We start from the raw sequence: 18,174 nt of genomic DNA, 5'->3' as shown, positions 1-18,174 counted from the left end.
CTCTCTGTAATCATGAAAAGTTTTGAAAAATACGTACTATATTATCTGCTGAACGAATTTCCTTCAAGGTGTCCACAAATCTCGTTACCAACGGCTTAAAGCAATAATTCACAGTGTGCCCTTCTATTCCTCTAATCCCACCAGCCCCTCCGACAGCTGAAAAAAACGAATTAACTTTTCTTCTAATATATATACGGGGTAGCTCAGAATTACACGACACTATCTGAGATATATATCCTCTGGTACAAAATAAAGAAAAAAGGTGATCTAAACATGTATGCGATCTCCATCGCTAGCGAAATCATGAGATGTTAAAAATTTTAATAGGTGCTGCTTAAAACGAAAGTAAATTGCCTCAACTGCTATGCAGGGATTTCGAGGTCTTGTTCCATAAAATCCATTTGATCAAGTTCTGTTCATTTTCCTCATAAATTAATCAATTTATAAATTCAACTAAATCTACGGACTGTAGAGTTTTCAGATTTTTTTTCGAAATTCCATAAATTTTTCATTCATTTTACACCATTTTTTAAATATTAAACAGATTTCACAATATTTTACGGGACTTGATCCTTTATGTTAGACAAATTACATATTCTTTTGACCAAAATTTGTGAAATCCGTTTTTAAAAAACGGTATAAAAAGAATAAAAGAATCACGGAATTTTAAAATTCCAAAAAAAAATCTGTCATCAAATGTCAAATCTTCTAATTTCTTTAGTTTACTACAGGGCATTTTCTGTAACAAAACGCATATGATTTTATGTGTTAAATTTCTAACTTCCATCATTTAATGATCTCTTTAAGATCAATATTTAAATTTAATTAATTTCTAAGCGCTTGTTATTATGGTAGTTTTTTAGGAACTTGGCAAAACACATAGATGTTTAGATATAATCACTCGACATCATTAACAAGAGACTCCATAAAAATTGTGTAATTTCTTACTTAATGGAGAAAGCAAAGATGTAGGATCCACGCAGTACCCGAGGTACCCATGAAATATGTCCATGATCTCCGTGAGCGGATGGACATTAATGTACTCCTTCCAGAAGTTTTTGAAGCTTTTCTGGCTTGCTTTATGAAGTCTAGTAAGGATATTTTGGCACTGAGTTCTGAGAAATTCCGCGGCAGGTCCCCGTTGCCCATCGGCACATCCATGTGGACAACCAAGATGTTTTAAAACTCTGAAAATTAAGAATGTTCTAAAAATTGTGGAAACCTTATTTGAAACAACAAAAAAAACGATTTTAAAAACAGAGACGAAACTTAAGACCCTTAAAACCAGTAATCGTATATAATTAAAAAAACTATGGCTGGTTTTTCAATGGCTACAAATTTACTAATAATTATTTTAATAATAATAATAATAAAATATAGTGTGACCAAGGTGGGAATATCCAGCATATGGATCTCGTAAACGGTAGAAAATACAAGTTGCAAATTCAAGAGAGTAGTTTCACAATGCAAACAGATCTATAAAATTATTTTTGGTTTTTTAATTAATTCGATAAAAACAAAATTTTTCTATTTTTCTTTTTTTTTCTGAGCTATTGTAAAGTAAAGATGAAAACTATAACCAGTTCTCCATTGTAGTTTTGTATGAGCTTTAGTACGGTCCTGGTAACTTTTGTGTTGATTTTAAGAAAACTTTTTATGACAAATTCATTAATGTATCACACTAAGTAACAAAGTAAAGGGCTGCGGCAGCAGATTTATAAACTTACTTTTTTAATTGAAAGCATAGTAGGTTATGACTTATTTAAAAAGGTATTTTTTTAGCCTTTTAAATAAGCTATAACCATTAAAAATAAAGTAAGTTTATGCCATATTTCGAAAATGATAACTGTTTAAAAAAATCTAGCTAGCCTATCTTTATCAGGGAAAAATTATCTACAATAATCGAATTTACATAATTTCTCTAGAACTGATAATTACAGGGATGGATCGATTAAGAAAAATCGACAAAATTTGGTTTTTGCTAAATATCTAATAGGCCATGGACATCTTCAAGAAACAAAAAGTAGCTTCAAATTGGTCTCCTGCAACTGCAATTCTTTCCCCATTTAACAAACTTCGTAACTGCTAGTTTCCGAGATCTCTTCATTAATCATCGAAAAAAATTCACCCTGTATATTCAATTGAACCACCCTGTACATCCCATGCAAAATGTAAATACGAATGAGAAATTCTAATTCTCTTTCATATGTACCTAGCAATGCTGCTTAAAACAAGCTTATGGGGAGTCATTGTTTCATCGGACGCTGTACTATCTGCACCAAAAGACGTGTGTGTTTCACTAGAAGGAATTTTATCCTTTTCAGATTTCTTGGGAGTATCATCTGCTTCCTCACCGGTTGGGCAACACTGAGCATTTTCACGGGACGGTTTCTTGAGAATGCCCATGTCAATCAATAGCTCCAGAAGGTTAAGGATAACTTCTAAAACTCGTAGAGTACAGGAAGTGCTTTCCCTTAGCGAAGTTCGGTAGACCGCCTGATCGATTCAGACAACTTGTTATTCCATAGAATGTTATTTTATTATGTTACCTTCAATACAACATAAAAGTCTATGTCACCATCTTTAGTTATGTAGCTAACAGAACCTGGAGCTTCAGGAATATCGTCACTAGTGTAGGTGATGTTGGAATCAGTTTGAGACCTGGCTAAGCTTGACTTTCGTTCCTGCTGCCAGCGGCCTAGATGACCAGAAAGGCTTGTTCCATCTATTTGACTATCTATTGATCCCTAAATAAGGAAAATATCCAGTTAGTAATTTTATAACAAAGATCATGAGATTCAGCAAAAGCAACAATCGCGCAACTGTTAAGATTTTTGCTGAATAACAAGTTACGCATCAAATGCAATGGGTATATTAATTCAAAGGAGGGGATTATTGTGTAACTGTATCATATAAATGTACATCCCATCAATGTTATCTCTTTAAGAAAAACTTGAATTGTATTGATTCATAAGGAAAATACACCTCCCCGAGAGTGCTACATTTAATGCTCCGCATCCAGGAAGAATTGTTTAAAAATCAACTGTTACTAGGTTAATAGTTGAGTTAAATTTAACTGGTTCAGTAAATAACAAATTCAAAGGTCCTCGTAAGCGATCAAAAAATCCTGAAGAAATAGAATTATAAATGTACTTATCAAGAGAACAAGTATTCAAGCCATTGCCAAAAGGACAAGTGCTAAGCCGGAGAGGGTAAAACAAATTTTATACATTCTATATAAAATTCTGTATAAAATGCATACAAGCCAAAATTTACAAAGTCCTCGAAAAACCATGATTTCGACACGAGACTGGATTTTTATTTTTAGTTTGGAAGTAAACGAAAAGAAAGTCTTGAATTTTTCTATCAAATATTACAGACAAACAAAGCCTCATTCGCGTCAAATGGAACTCACAAAGCTGTAGATGAGCTTACAAAACAAAACGGGTCTCTTGCGCTATGTTAGAGTCAAATCATCAAACCTTATTTTTTTTAGACATAATTTTAATTCGAAAGATTTTTTTTCATTTCCTGAAAACTGAATTAATCGAAGCTGTCGATAGTATATCTTTGGCCAGACGCAATACTCTCTGGTACTAGAGCGACAGACCACTTATTCATAATACAATGCACGTTAAAGAACGCCTTGTGTAAATATTCTGGGACAGAGTAATTGGATACAACATGCAGCAATTCTGGCCTCCAAAGTTACCTGATTCGTCCCCGCTAGACCTTTTTTATGGAAATTTTTAATACAAAACTATAAACAAAAATCTTTTCGTTAAGTGGATTATCTTGAGACGACTGTTCAAGAATGTATTTTAAACATGCTATATATGTAAGTTCACAAGTTATCAAGAATTCAAAGACGACAGTTTCTTGAAGACAACGCTTGATATTGAACGCGATGGAGAGCGCACAGAAACATTGTTTTTTAGCAGTTGCCGATAAAGAAACATTTTTGCACTATTATAATTAATATTATTATAATAATTATTATCATAATCCGAATTATAAATTCATATTATGGTGTAACTCTCAAACTAATGAGAGCCAAACCACATATTTTTTTTAGGTATAAATGAACAACTACTCTACCTGTACCTGTCTCCTAATGTAATCTGGCGAAGGAGTCGGGGTATGTTCTGTAACCGTGATGATTGGATTTGCCATGGGTTGAGGAGGAACCACCTTGCTTGGGCGCCTAACATCCCATCGTTGTTCTTCGAGAAATCTGCATTAAAATACGTATAGAAATGATACGGGTGCTTAGACGAATGGCCCCTGAAATTACTTGGTTACTCTGCTACTTGAAGACCTTTACAGGTCAATCAAATAAATATTGTAAAATAAGACATATTGGAACTTATCTATTCCTAAACTGAAGTTGCTAGCAACACACTACATCCGAATACATAATATGTAGGTTTCTATCATATGTACGTGTAAAAAAGCAATATTTCCTGAAGAAACAAAAGAAACAAATTTCCCATGGGGAAACACAAAAAAAATTTTTCCCCTCATGCATCATAAACATAAGTAAAGTATGTTTCAACATGCGTAAAACGAGGACAACTTCTTGATGTTATTAGGAGTGCCTAATACTTTAGAAAATAAACGTAAAGCCCGACCTGCACATAAGACGCAAAAATTCTACATTTACACACTCCTATTACAAAATTCAGATTTATACATGCATATTATACTATCTCTTTAATTACAAGTGCATCAATAACCACTACACCCAATTAACGCTTTTAGGCTCCAAGAAGAATTTGTCAAAATGTTTCAACGTGGCAGAACTGAAATTTTTAATAATAATTGCCCTGCGTCATAAAGACTGTTTTATGCACCCTGCAGCATGTAATCAGGTCAGCAACTACGTTATGATGCACGCATAATAAAAAAACAACATTCAGCAAAGCTTATTTGATATAAACACGTAAATTCATACGAATACACCACCATGAAGACAAACAAATTTCTTCGTAATATTTCCCATTGGAAATCAAAATTTACATGTTTCAGAAATTTCGTGAAGTCTTAATTTATTAAGTTACAGAGTTTGTTTTAGTTAAACTGTCCACTCTGTATAAAACGTGTCGGTAACCAATGCTCCCTGCAGATGACTACGCAATCACCTAATTAAAATCCTTTTGACTATTTAGTTAAAAACAATATTAGTTAGTTGCATACTTGGGTATTTGCGTCTACGTTTAAAAAGGAAGCTTTTTGCGCGATCGCGCTAAATTCAATTATAAGCATTAACAGCATTCATATAACTACTCTAGGAAGGACTCAATAATATTAACCACACAGAAAGCGACATGGGTCCAAAATATATTTTCAATCACACATTAACAAGACAAATTATTAAATAAATATGATAAATTTATTAGTAATTTTTATGGTGGTTAAAGAAAATGTAACCCACTGACCCAATAACATGTAGTAACATTCATTACATTTTCATCATATGTCATAGGAAGTTAATTCTTTTTGTATTACAATATATTCAAAATTGAATAAAGTTTCATTTAAGAACCGCTATATCAACAACTAATTCTAAATCGTCTCCTAAGCAACTTATAAATTATGCATATTTTTTTAATTTTATTATTTTTATTATTTCTATTAAATAAATAATTTAATATTTTTATTTTAATAATTATTAAATGAATTCCGGACAAGAAAAAGATATGACGAATAGTGGCAAAATCGCACGACACGACATTAACTAACTACCCTAAAATTTGTCTGATATAAAAGAATACCGACAGAACTCTTAAAAACAATAAAATTGATATAGAAATCCATTTACCGATTATTACACACTTAGATTAATATTTTTATTGAGCCTTCCAATTATAAATGCTTTATTTACCAAACTTACCCTTCAGAATTTATTTCGTCAACCAAACAGCTAAGAAGATAAAACACACTTAAGACATAGAAATCAACACATACTAATCAGGTATTTGGAAGGTTAAAACACGAATAACAATCAAACGACAAGAAACATTAAACATCGAAGCAGCACAAAAAGACACTCAATATAGAAATGAAAATCGAATTGTACGGGGAAATTCCGGTTTTAAACGGGAGCCGAAAATTATAGAAACAGACAAGTTAAGATGAACAAGTTCAGGGAAACTTCAGATTATATGATCTAAATCGTGGTCGCCGAAATGGAAAGTTATCAACTTGAAATCCTTGTAGAATTTATAAACTCTTTTTCCCTTGCGTTTCTTCCATATCTGTAACAGTTTTTGAGCTATTTGAGAAAATGTGCTACAAAACAAAAAATATTTGCCCTAATTCAGCAATATTCATAAACTTATATGAAAGAGAATCGACTTGAGTTAAATGAATAGAAAAATTAACGTATTGCCTGTTATTTTCCTGAACTACGATCATCAAAGAAGAAACATGTTTGGATCTTGCAGGCCAAACAAGTTTCTACGTTGAAGAATTTCAAATTTTCATAAAATGATCAGCCAGTGTCGTGCTATAAAAAAGATTTGGTCTAAGTCCAGATTGAGGTGATAAAATTGCCTTTAACATCAGAAAAATAGTCGGCGTGCGGACTCTCGACATGAACAGGGAACTACTAATTATTTATTCCCTGAAACTTTGTATGTATATGCTCAATTAACTTCAATATGCTATAGTATATGTTATAGTATATACTCAATTAACTTCAATGTCTCAACAACTTTAGGAGTTATAGACAAAAACGAAAACATAACTTTTAAAGTATAACACTCCGTATTTAGATAACGAAACTTTAAATCGTATACAACATATATGTACAAGTTTAAACGAAATTTTTCTTTTATTTTCTTGAGTTTTACCGCGTGTTAAATTGTCTCGATTAAAATCTAAATAATCCTGTATGCAGGGTTTCCCATAAAAGTAAGCCATTATCCAAAGTGGTAAATTTACGCACGATTTTAGGTAAAAAATACTTCGTTATTTATCTACAGGATGTTAAATTTTCTGCGTTTATTTCACAGCTTGTTTCTTACTCTTTTTTAATCATTCCGTGAAGATTATATATAGAGTTTTTTATTACAAACCTGAGGCTTGGCATGCTTTTCCCTTTCACCAGGTTGCTTAAAATTGGTTCAAAAGATTTCGACAGTCGAGGTCCCTTTCTTGTCATTTCCTCACCGGTGTCCAAACTTCTATGATAATCCTAGCGGAACCATTAAATTCGCTATTAGGAAACTAGACTCAGCAGTATGATATACAGTATTGCTCAAAATTATTTCCCTACAGCAAAATTATGTAAACTTTTGGAACGGAATAATAATTTTATTTTCATTAAATTTGACATATTTTAATACATACTTGAATAAATGATATGGACAGAGCGCCATTATTGAGTAGATAAGTATCTGTATAAACATTTCTTGAGTATTTTGATATTATTATAAGTATGGAATATCGTTAATATCTAAAAAATTGTTTGACGTAATTTAATGAAATTTAGCGAATTTTAATAAGTAAATATACAGAATTTAATAAAAATAAACTCATACAAAGGATATAAACGTAATTGACTTTTTTTATTGGAACACCATCACTGATATCAGTAAGATTCATGAAAGCGATTCCAATGATATTATAGATTTGATTAACTTATGTGTCACAAAATTTATAATACTGACATTAATTCCCGTATTAGAACAAAAAATTTAGCAGTAATAAATAAAAACAATAAATAATATTACCAATAAACTAAAATTAAATATTTAATTGGATGTTCAACTATGACTCATTTTTAATTCATATTAGTTAATTCAGAGTTGGTTGTTGTTATTTGTTTATTCCTTTTATATCTGGCTTAGAATATAGATATAAATAATAAATATAATATAGAATCGTACCTTGGAAACGATGTGATAATGAATTTTTACCTATATTGTAGTAGATAAATTTATAAAACCATATATCACTGGAATAGCCTTAATGAGTTCAACTAATATGAATAAATATAAATAGGGTGCTTCATTAAAAAAAATAATAACAAAGCTAACGCGTAAGATAAACAATTTTCGAGATATTAGTAATCACATTCCAAAAATTTTCTACCTTACATTAACAAGGCCTTTTGGAGTTTTTAGAATGCTTTGAACTTCTACATTTAACACTTTTTTCTCCAAAAATTAAAAACATAGAACCCAGAGAACTGCTCACTCAGAACGTATCATGGCAGCCAGACAGAAAAAATGAGAAATGTATGATATGATAAACCTGTAATTGGTAAGTCCTGTCTTCCATCCTTTTTTTTTAATCTCTGTTGCGAAACTAAAAGTAAAAGGTAAAACATAATGTTCATTTTCACATTTGTACATATACGGTTGAGACATTGATAAAATCAGACAGAAACCGATTTGAATAATAAACAATAGTAATGATAGGGAAACATTTTTAAGCCGCACTGTATATGTTGCTAAGAAAGATGAGAACATCTAGAGGTACCGGAATAAATCGGGATTTAGTCGCAATTTAAATTCGAAATCTCAGGTTTTCTTCATCCAAAATTACTACCATAACGGACTTTCGATAAGGCTGAATAACCAATAGGCTGAACATTTATTCGTATACTCAAATCAATAAGAAAGAAATGGATAATTAGATCTAGCAATATTACATTCATGGTACTTCGTCATTAAGTATGCCCTACATTCCTTCAATCAATTTCTATTGCACACTCATGATCATTATCATCTTCCTGACTGTAGGACACAAATTTGCTTTATCCCAAATCTGCATTTCCATTAATTCCGCCTGGACAAAAAAATGATTAAAGATGTTTAGCCGTTGATTTATCCAGTGTCTTCTAAAGAAAAACGATTTTTAAGCCGTTACTTTAGTAAATGACGAATATTTCATAAGTAATGAGATAAATTAATAACTAGGAGACAGTTCTTCCCGTCCGGAATTTAACCTCTCGAAGGTGGTACCACTACAATACATGAATGAAAATAAAACTAAAGATGACGTAAAATAAGATATTCTACCTAGCTACTTGCAGACTAAAGGAAATGAAAGTTGTGCTGAACGAAAATAATATTTTAAACAATAGGGACAGCTTCAAGACATATATTATGATTTAAAGTACATTAGATTATAAGGAAACTTTAGATTAAAAGTTACCATCGCACTCCTTATATGTATCCAATAATTTATAGCTAAAAGCAAAAATATTAAGCATCCGACATTGAAATTTGGAACGCAGTCGTACTTGTAACTATGTACGTAATCAGTATATTATAATTTTGTGAACTCCCTGCGAAAGCGTTGGCACTCGTATACCGGGTGTCCAGGCGAGCCCTGGACATAGGAAATTAACATGGGAAATCGGTTTTTACTTTTTTGCACCTGCACGGATTATCCAATTGAAAAACTTTTAGATGGGGTCATGGTACTCAAGACCGCCCACCATTCAGCAATTTTTTTCATTTTCCGATTAGAGCCGTTTACGCTCAAAAATGTTTTAAAAATTGAATATCCCGCGTAACTGTTAAGTTGGATGACTAACCGTTCCAGATTAAAAAACTCATTCTTGGATAACATCTTGAGCGCGAAAACTGATAACGATGCAATAGCCGAAATTCATCGTTCCAAATTTCACTTAAGGATTCAAGGGCAAAGCTAGAAAAGAGATAGGGGTACATACATCCAGGATTCTTTTGGCAATATTCTGGAAACGCACCGGTTGGGATTGATCCAGAGGTTTTGGATCATATTCTCCAATTTTTTCCAGAGCTTTATCGGACTTGGAGAGCAGTTTTGTCTCCACGAAAGCCTTTAAATCAGCAATTTTCATACGCCTCCGCCCCTTTTCACTTGCTGTGCGTTTGTGTAACGACTCGTCTGACGTTTGCTTTTGATTAATATATGGGGATTCTGAAATAGCATCTGTTTTGCCTTATTACAATTTCAGATAAAGTAGGTAAATAACTAATATTATTATTCCTATTTAATCCATAGACTAAAGCTGCTATCCCAAGCTCCCAACGACACGATGATCTGAAACTACTGTAATAAAAACTAGTAATCAAACTAGTAATCTAGGATAAAATAAATATAACATCGGAAAGGGACAACACAAGCATAACTCACGATGAATACAAAAATGTTAAAATAATGTAAGAAATAAATTAGTTGCCATCTCAAGCAGGTCTAGATATTTTCTATCCTTATGTATCCAATATTATATTATATATATAATAATATAATAATAATAATAAAAGATAAAATAATCTCAAATCTCAATCCCATAATCAGTAATATCATATAGGGGATAAACGTATTATACAAATTTTAATAAAATATTTAATTTAATATTTAATAAAATGTGTTTGTTATAAATCTACTTGAGTAACGTATTTTGATATTGTCTCATCAACCAAATGATGGGGGATGTTTATAAACCTGCATAACTGATTTTCAACCTCCGGTGCTTATACAAGAAGGTTGAATAAGCATAGGACCGTGGATATCTTATAAACTGGGAGAACTAAATGTTTCAAACAGAAATCTTACAACGAAATAAGGGTAAGGAAATTTCAGATATTTTGTATTTAAATTTCGGCAACGTTTACTTTCTTATCGATGTATAATACATACAGTGGACCAAAAAAGTATTGGCACGCCCCTAATTTTTCAAATATAACAAAAATTCTGACATATTTTTTCAAAAAACTAGTTTAACTATTTTCAATGGCTTATTTTACAATAAAAATCAATAAGGTTTGCTTGTTGTAAGACTGCATCAATTAAAAATATATATTAACAGTTTTTATTAGGTCAAAAAAGTATTGGCGCACTTGCATAAGATGATTGCAAAATATCTTTAAATATAGGTAAAATGGATCTAGATGGCTATGATGTATTCTCACATGGCATTTCGTTTAGTTTTTGTTTTATGTTGTTTTGTTTGGTTGGCCAATATGCCGAAAATTGCAGTCGTCGAGTCAAATTCGTAATCAAATTATTCATTCGTATTTACAAGATTTAAGTTATAGAAAAAATCGCATCTCAGTTACCACTCAGCTTTAGTAGTACCAGGAATGCGCTAAAAAATACCAAGAAACGGGCATGGTTGTAAACAAACCACGTTCAGGTAGACCAAAGGTACGCAAGCGCCAAGGAAAACATCATCCTTCGAACGTTCCAGAAAAATCTTCCAGTTCCAGCTTCCGCCATTGCCGATGACGTTGCTTCAACTTCTGGTAAGATTATTTTTGCGCCAACTCTTAGAAATACGATCTACAGTTCTACAGTCTACAGTTCCTATTTTTATGGCAAAACGCAAAGAAAGAAGCCCTTCGTTTCTAGGGCCAATCGGCAGAAAAAAAATTTAACTTTGCGAAGGAGCGTGAGAGAAAGCCGTTGGATTTATGGATCGGATGGGTGATTTGAATGGAAGAAACCAAATATGGCATACAATGTCGAGAATGTTAGAGCCTGGCGGTGGGAGTGTTCTCGTTTGGGGCTGTATGTCCTAGTCTAGCTGTTGGAAATTTGGTTTTAATTAATGGTATTATGAATTCCCTCAAATATATCGATATATTACGGCATAATTTACGGGTCAATGCCGAAAAAGTTAGGCTACAAGAGCCATTTGCATTCCAGCAAGACAACGACCCTAAACATACAGCTTCCTCAATGGAGGAGTGGTTGCTGAACAATGTCCAGGCCCCAATTAATCAGTCTCCGGATGTGAATTCGATAGAGAACCTGTGACATTACCTTGACCTGAAATTTCGCAAACACAAAATTTCTTTTTTATTTTTTTCTGGACGTATTTTTTTCGCACCTTGTATAATGCAACTGGAAAGTAGTAAAGTTAAAACATAATATTTCAGCAAAACTTCATTAATCTTAATCTGTTTCAATTTAAGTTTAGGAAAGAAAGACATTAGAAAATACAAGCCGAATCTTAACCAGAGATTTTCCGTTTAACACGATATACTGGGTGTACCAAATTAAATGCGCACTGTTGTTAACTTTGTTATTATTAGAGATAGAACTCAAGTTTAAATTGCAAAAAGTTGTATTTTCTTGCGTGGTTGCGATGGCCATACTAGAAAAACAATTAAATCGCGTTGTAAAGATGATTTTAAAAAAGTTTTTTTTTTAATGGTTCATTTGAGTATATTTTAAACGAAATTAAAACGAATTTAATTTTCTACAAAAAATTTCAATCATTTCTTTTCCTAAAATGAATATTTTTTAAGATATTGAACCATTTTTATTTCTAATTGTTCAAGCCGCAATTGAATCTCGCTAAACTTACCAGTAAGAAACGAAACGTCTTTTTGTTCGGGCACTTCTATGAAGTCCTTGTTTTCCACTTTTTTTGGGTCGTTGTTGGGATAAAACGATACTTCAATTTTCGGTATTGGCAACGAATTACTTCTCTTCCGTGGCTGATGCTGCGCAGCGCTTTCTTCGCTTATATCCCTAAGTCTAGAAGAAATTAAACATTCCACGATATACAGCAGTAAATCGGAATATCAAATTTGACATCTATTAAAGAGTTGTCAAAATTTTTCACGATATCAAACTTGGTATTCCGAAACCAAATCGCCGTGGCATAAACTGTCAGAAAGCTATGACAGTGCAAAAAGTATCAAACGTCGATATTTCGAAAAGGGTTGAAACTCAAAATAGGGTATGCTACATGAAATATTATTAAAATTTAAAATTCTTCAATGTTTAGTTAAGGAGTGGTAGCTGGCAGTTAACACTTAATTGATAGAAAAAAAGTTTTTCAATCGAAAGTTAAGCTTAACCAATATGAAACATCTTTATAAATGTCATAGATACTTTGACTAATGGCCAAGGAGTTAATATTGACTGCAAGATACTTCAAATAGAGTTTAGCAGGACATTAAAGCAACAAATCTAAAGGTCATATTAAAGTATTGTCAACCTTAATTGAAAACTGGTTTCCATAGAAATAAAGAATCTGATTAATGCCTAGGCTTTATTCAAACGTTACTGTAGAAATTAGGTTGCGGCTAAAGTTGGCAATACATTGATAATTCATCCCTTATGGATAAAAAAACCTTTGGATCCGCATTGCACTAAATTTTCATAGAATTTATCATATCGTTTAAAGTTTTTGGGGACGTCACCTCGGTCACCCTGTAATACCTAGATATGTTGACTATTGAGCAAAATAAATAGTTTAACCCACCGGTTATAAAGAAAATGCAAAGCCCAATATATTCCTTCTTCTTGCCAATCAGTAATGAAAAGGCACCTTAGCACCGCTGCATCTAAGAAAGTAGCAGCACTTAAATCCATAATGTGTTGTGAGCCGAATTTGGGGCCTGAGTCCGCTGGTAAATCCGACTTCTTTCCTCCGCTGTCAATAGAATCCTTATCAGTTGAGGATCTAATACGTACATAACAAATATTTTTAATTTAAATAGATTTATATTTAATTATAATTATTATTTAAATATATTTATTTGTATATTTTCTTACCCAACTTTCTGCATTGGAGCTTTTGCAGTTTTGGTATCAGTCATTGCAGGAGTTGACTGATCAACTTGCACATGATCATTACTCTTATTCACATTGTTTGTTCTCCCTCCCCTACGCATTGCCAATTGGATTAAGCTAGTTTCAGCCTGAAAATATAATAAAGGGAATTATTAAACTGGGGCACAATTCAAGAATAAACTTGCTCGTTTATTCGCAAGTATTGTATATCTTTAAAATATTATTAGATATAATGACCTTTAATAGAATTGTAAATTTCGTTCTTATTTCCGCTAGGACACCCTGTACACTAAATAATATAGCGAATTTGGCTTTTTGAAAATTTGAGAACTTACAGTATAAATTGACGGGTCTTTTAAAAATCCATCGGATTCATTCAATGGGGGTAAACTAAAGATGACCACATGTTCTTCTTCAGTGCTAGAACTTTCTTCTGGAATTGTCTCTGGAAACACAGTGTCTTTAGGAGAAGACACCCATCCACCCTTAAAACAAAGTTTTTGTCAAAAATTCTATGAAACTATGAATAAATGAAAATTGCTATCATAAGAGATTGCAAAAATGTGAGGTAAATTCTATGGTCTAAGTATTGAACTTATGGAGTTCCACTATCGTCAATCGCAATATCATCTCTAAATGGCTACATGTCCTAAATAAGACTATACAGAGAATTCGAATTGTCAGCTCGACCGAAAATTGCAGAACAAAAGAGACAAAGGGACCGGTCTGTACCCTTAATCCTGAAATTGCATTTTTTAGCATGATATTATTCATTCTGTTATCGGAAGCATGAGAAGAAGCGTTAACATGTTTTCGCTACTATAACAGAAACAACAACGATCAGCAACTACATATTAAATTTGTCGCATCCAGATCGAGCAAAGCAGTTCTGAATTTGTCCGGAAATTTTGCTCCATTAATGGAAGATTTTCAACATGAAATTGGAAATCATATTTTGATGTGACTCTACCTCATCATCACATTTTGAGGTAATAGTGGCAGTTACCACTGTTACTGGAGTGGGGGGAATAGTGCTCGTAGGGAACCCCGATGTTTGTTCCGGACCATTGGCTTGCTGTCCCTGTGGCGAACCATCCTTCTCAGTTGAAGTAGACTCTCCTTGGGAGTGTTTCACTAAAAATTAATCTATCTTTAAGAAAAAGATTTTATATGCTTAATTTAGCATTCTATTACCGCTACTATTATTTTGAAATTCGCATTAGTTCAGGTCGTAAATAATCGTTAATACCCAAATTCAAGAATGTAGACCCAGAAAATTATTAAAAATACTTACGGCCAACAAACACATCATCAAATTGGTGAGACTTCCATTTGTTTTTGTGAAAAAATTTGGGCTTGGGTTTGCAGTGTGAAATGAAGCATAATGCTTCCGGATGACGAAATTCCCACATCGGCTGCCATATTTTCAAACCGTTTTCCAATCGGAAATTTTGAAAGTCCGACTCTTTCAGGTTTTGGCAAAGGGGAGCGAACAGGTAAACAAATAGCTGAAACGAATTATATGAAAAAAATTGAGCTTTTATAGCTGCCTTAAAGTAACATTCTAATTTAAAATAAAAATAGTTGCTATCATTTCAAGATGGAGATTCAAATTAGAGCATCTCTGGTCTGAATACATCCAGGCCCTCTTGTCTATCTATCTACGTGTAACTCGAAATTAAAAATTTCACTTGATTATCAGAAGCAGGTTAAGTGTCTCATAGACAAATGGTAAAAAAAATGCAACAAGTTGGATTTATAATTTTATTAAATAAATATATAATATTTTTTAAAAAGTAATAATAATTTTTAATAATTTTAACAATTTTTTGATCATTAATATCTTAATAAATTTCAATAATCTGACTCGTTGCTATAGCGACGAGTCAGAAGCATCTTCCAACTATCATAAAGAATTTGAGTAGCATACCTCCAAAGCTTTAAATCCATGGGCGTTTTAAATACTCGTATTGCAGCTGGAATGACTCTTTTGTAACGAGAATGACACACACTAATCGTTTTTATAAAACAATTATAAAATGTTTTAAAGATTGTTCGTATATTCCAAATAGTATAACTTTTGATTGATTAGATCATTGGATCTCATGGACAGAAGGTTAATAATTTGACCACGGTAATGAAACCTCACATCAATTAATAACCTGAACTTACCGTTGTAATGCTAGTTCTTGAAATTGTCCAATCAAATATATTTATACTTCTAGCGTCACAGTCTTACCGAAGCCCAAGATGTAAAATGCTAAAATGTAATTTTGATAATGAAGGGATTGTAAACGAACATTTGTCTCGTGAAGAAGTTTTAAAATCATTTTTTCTTTTGAAATCGACAGTCTTTTTGGAAAAACAAATGGGCTCTCGGTATATTACTAACTTATCATCAAGTTTAACGTGTAAACATTTAAAGATTAAATTTTGGTTCAATCATAACTACTTACAGTTATAGTTGGAACTGAAAATAAATAGTGAAAATGGGAGTAATGGAACAAGTCCTTGTCGAGGTCCGTGTCAGCACACTCTTCCGCAGCATCCAGAAGAATCCAGTGAAGTGTATAAAGTAACTTTGTCTCCAGAGCACCCAAGCTTTGAAGGTTACCATCTTTCATCCTAAAAGAAATGTTAAAACATAAGTAATGGATGACCATTAGAAAAGACCTGGCAGTATGCTGTGAGTCGTAAACCTGCCATTACCATGAAATATCTGACCGACAATGGATAAGAGATGAACTTATCCAAGAATATGATATTTGACGCCTAGTTCAGGTTTTTTAATGACTTTTAATTAACTTTTAAATTCACTTTATACCTGTTATATAAGACTGTCTGCACTGCGTGCAAAACATGCGGAAGAGCAGCTTGAATCAGCTTCCATCTGGGAATTGTTTTCACTGCCTCTGTAAGGTCTTTCTTAAGTCCAGAAAACAAGTTCTGCACCAGAACTTTCTCAAAGTTTTTACACGCTTCCTTAAGCTCCTAAAATATAAATTTCTCCTTTAAAACCATTATCAAGGTTTTACGATTATAAAGACTTACGTGATGTCCTGTAATAGCATGCTGACAAAACTGCGAGAGGGCAATAATGGTTAACTTAACTCTTTTAATAATGGTATTTTAATAAAATGCTTACCATACACGAGGCTTCGTGCAATTTTCCTAGTTTTGGTCTGACAAATGGGCTACAAAATAATAGATAAACTATGAGGATTGAGGCTCTATTACGCCCGTATAAGATAATGTAAGGTATCCCACTGGATACTAATTCCACAAAATAACAAATGTAGCTATTCTGTACGTTCGAAGAATTTGAAAATAATTTCTGTTTTATTTCATTAATTATCTGCTTTTTTGTAACTATTAATGCTCAACGTAATTTTCTAGCTATGTATTAAATTTATATAATAATCAGTTGTAACCGCTGAAATTACCGGAAATGGACAAAATCGACTTACCTTACTTGACGCCAAAGAAATATCTGGATAGGAATCGGAACAGCCACCTCATTGAGAATTCCTTCATTCTGAAGGCTTCCATCCTGAGCCTGCATATCAACTCTCTTCCGAATTTCTTATTCTCTAGCGAAACAACCTCAGTAACGTAATGACGATGTTCCCATGTTCCTGGGAATGGAAAATACCATAATTTCTATTTAATTCGTGGATAAATTACATTGGCTTTGCAAAAGAGTAAGGGTCTTATTATAGTCGTACCAAATAGGATTAGCATGGTTTTTTCATACACAGCTGTAGATGGAAACGCTCTATAATTAATGAAAAAAAAATGCCGCAAAAAACCGAGGATAAGATAAAACTTCTATTAACTGTCAAATGTAATAGTAAAATTTTTGAGAAAATTACCTACCTTGAAAAATGGAAATTTTTATTCTAAAGAGAACTTAATTATAAATTTATTAATATAGTTTTTCTTTTATTTTGAAAATACGACCGCTGAATAAGTCACTAAAAAGTAGGACATGACGATGCAAATGGCTCTATTCTAACGTTAACAATTTCCATTTTGTATCCTCTAAAAAATGAAAATGTACATCTTTCAACATCATTTTCTTGAAAAGAGAACACTTTGTGGGCAATAACTTGAACAAAAATTTAAAAACAACTAAACCTGTATTCAAAAATTGCTTCATATGCAAAACTGTCCTTGAAAATTCCGATGTCATCATTAGTTTCAAGTAAAACTGACTTTCTTTTAAGTTTTTTTGGTCATATTTCATAATAAGATTTTTATTTTGAACTATTTAAAGTTTATAATTAGCTGACTAACTAAATAGCACACGACCATTATTGACACATACCTACAAGAAGTTGTAACACTAACAAACTGAGTTAAAATGTAAACATTTACCAATATTTATTGGTGCAAATATCTCTAAAAGTATTATTGGCTTAAGCAAGTTAACACAGGGAGAGATAGGTCATCGAGTTTAGATGTAACATTTATAAGAAAAAATAGTAGCTAGACTTACCGCGATGAGGTAAGAACACAATATTTCAGTCGTAATGATTTTGAATTTTTTTGATGTACGCGAAATAAATTAAATTTGTAAATTGCACAATTCACATTTGCTTTTTTAAGTCGCTACACGTAACTATAATAAAACAGGACATTTTA

General features: G+C 32.4%; 1 protein-coding gene across 1 annotated transcript in view; it reads right to left on the bottom strand.

Moving 5' to 3' along the window:
- unc80 (unc80, NALCN channel complex subunit) overlaps positions 1-18,174 on the bottom strand; it is a 56,260-nt gene extending 38,086 nt beyond the window's left edge. The window contains exons 1-20 of the mRNA XM_066401446.1: positions 18,029-18,174; positions 16,998-17,165; positions 16,676-16,724; positions 16,582-16,611; positions 16,355-16,521; positions 15,987-16,155; positions 14,825-15,038; positions 14,501-14,664; positions 13,866-14,015; positions 13,513-13,658; positions 13,220-13,420; positions 12,314-12,486; positions 9,689-9,918; positions 7,080-7,198; positions 5,894-5,923; positions 4,105-4,234; positions 2,550-2,747; positions 2,213-2,496; positions 949-1,187; positions 38-156 (exon numbers count right to left, since the gene is read on the bottom strand). Of these exons, the coding sequence (XP_066257543.1) occupies positions 38-156; positions 949-1,187; positions 2,213-2,496; positions 2,550-2,747; positions 4,105-4,234; positions 5,894-5,923; positions 7,080-7,198; positions 9,689-9,918; positions 12,314-12,486; positions 13,220-13,420; positions 13,513-13,658; positions 13,866-14,015; positions 14,501-14,664; positions 14,825-15,038; positions 15,987-16,155; positions 16,355-16,521; positions 16,582-16,611; positions 16,676-16,724; positions 16,998-17,092 (2,907 nt within the window). The 5' untranslated portion in view covers positions 17,093-17,165; positions 18,029-18,174. The remainder of the gene's footprint in view (positions 1-37; positions 157-948; positions 1,188-2,212; positions 2,497-2,549; positions 2,748-4,104; positions 4,235-5,893; positions 5,924-7,079; positions 7,199-9,688; positions 9,919-12,313; positions 12,487-13,219; positions 13,421-13,512; positions 13,659-13,865; positions 14,016-14,500; positions 14,665-14,824; positions 15,039-15,986; positions 16,156-16,354; positions 16,522-16,581; positions 16,612-16,675; positions 16,725-16,997; positions 17,166-18,028) is intronic.

Source organism: Euwallacea similis, chromosome 22, assembly GCF_039881205.1.
Source record: "Euwallacea similis isolate ESF13 chromosome 22, ESF131.1, whole genome shotgun sequence".
NCBI lineage: Eukaryota > Metazoa > Arthropoda > Insecta > Coleoptera > Curculionidae > Euwallacea > Euwallacea similis.
The sequence above is the reverse complement of the archived record's forward strand: the minus strand, read 5'-3'. Positions and strand labels throughout refer to the sequence as shown.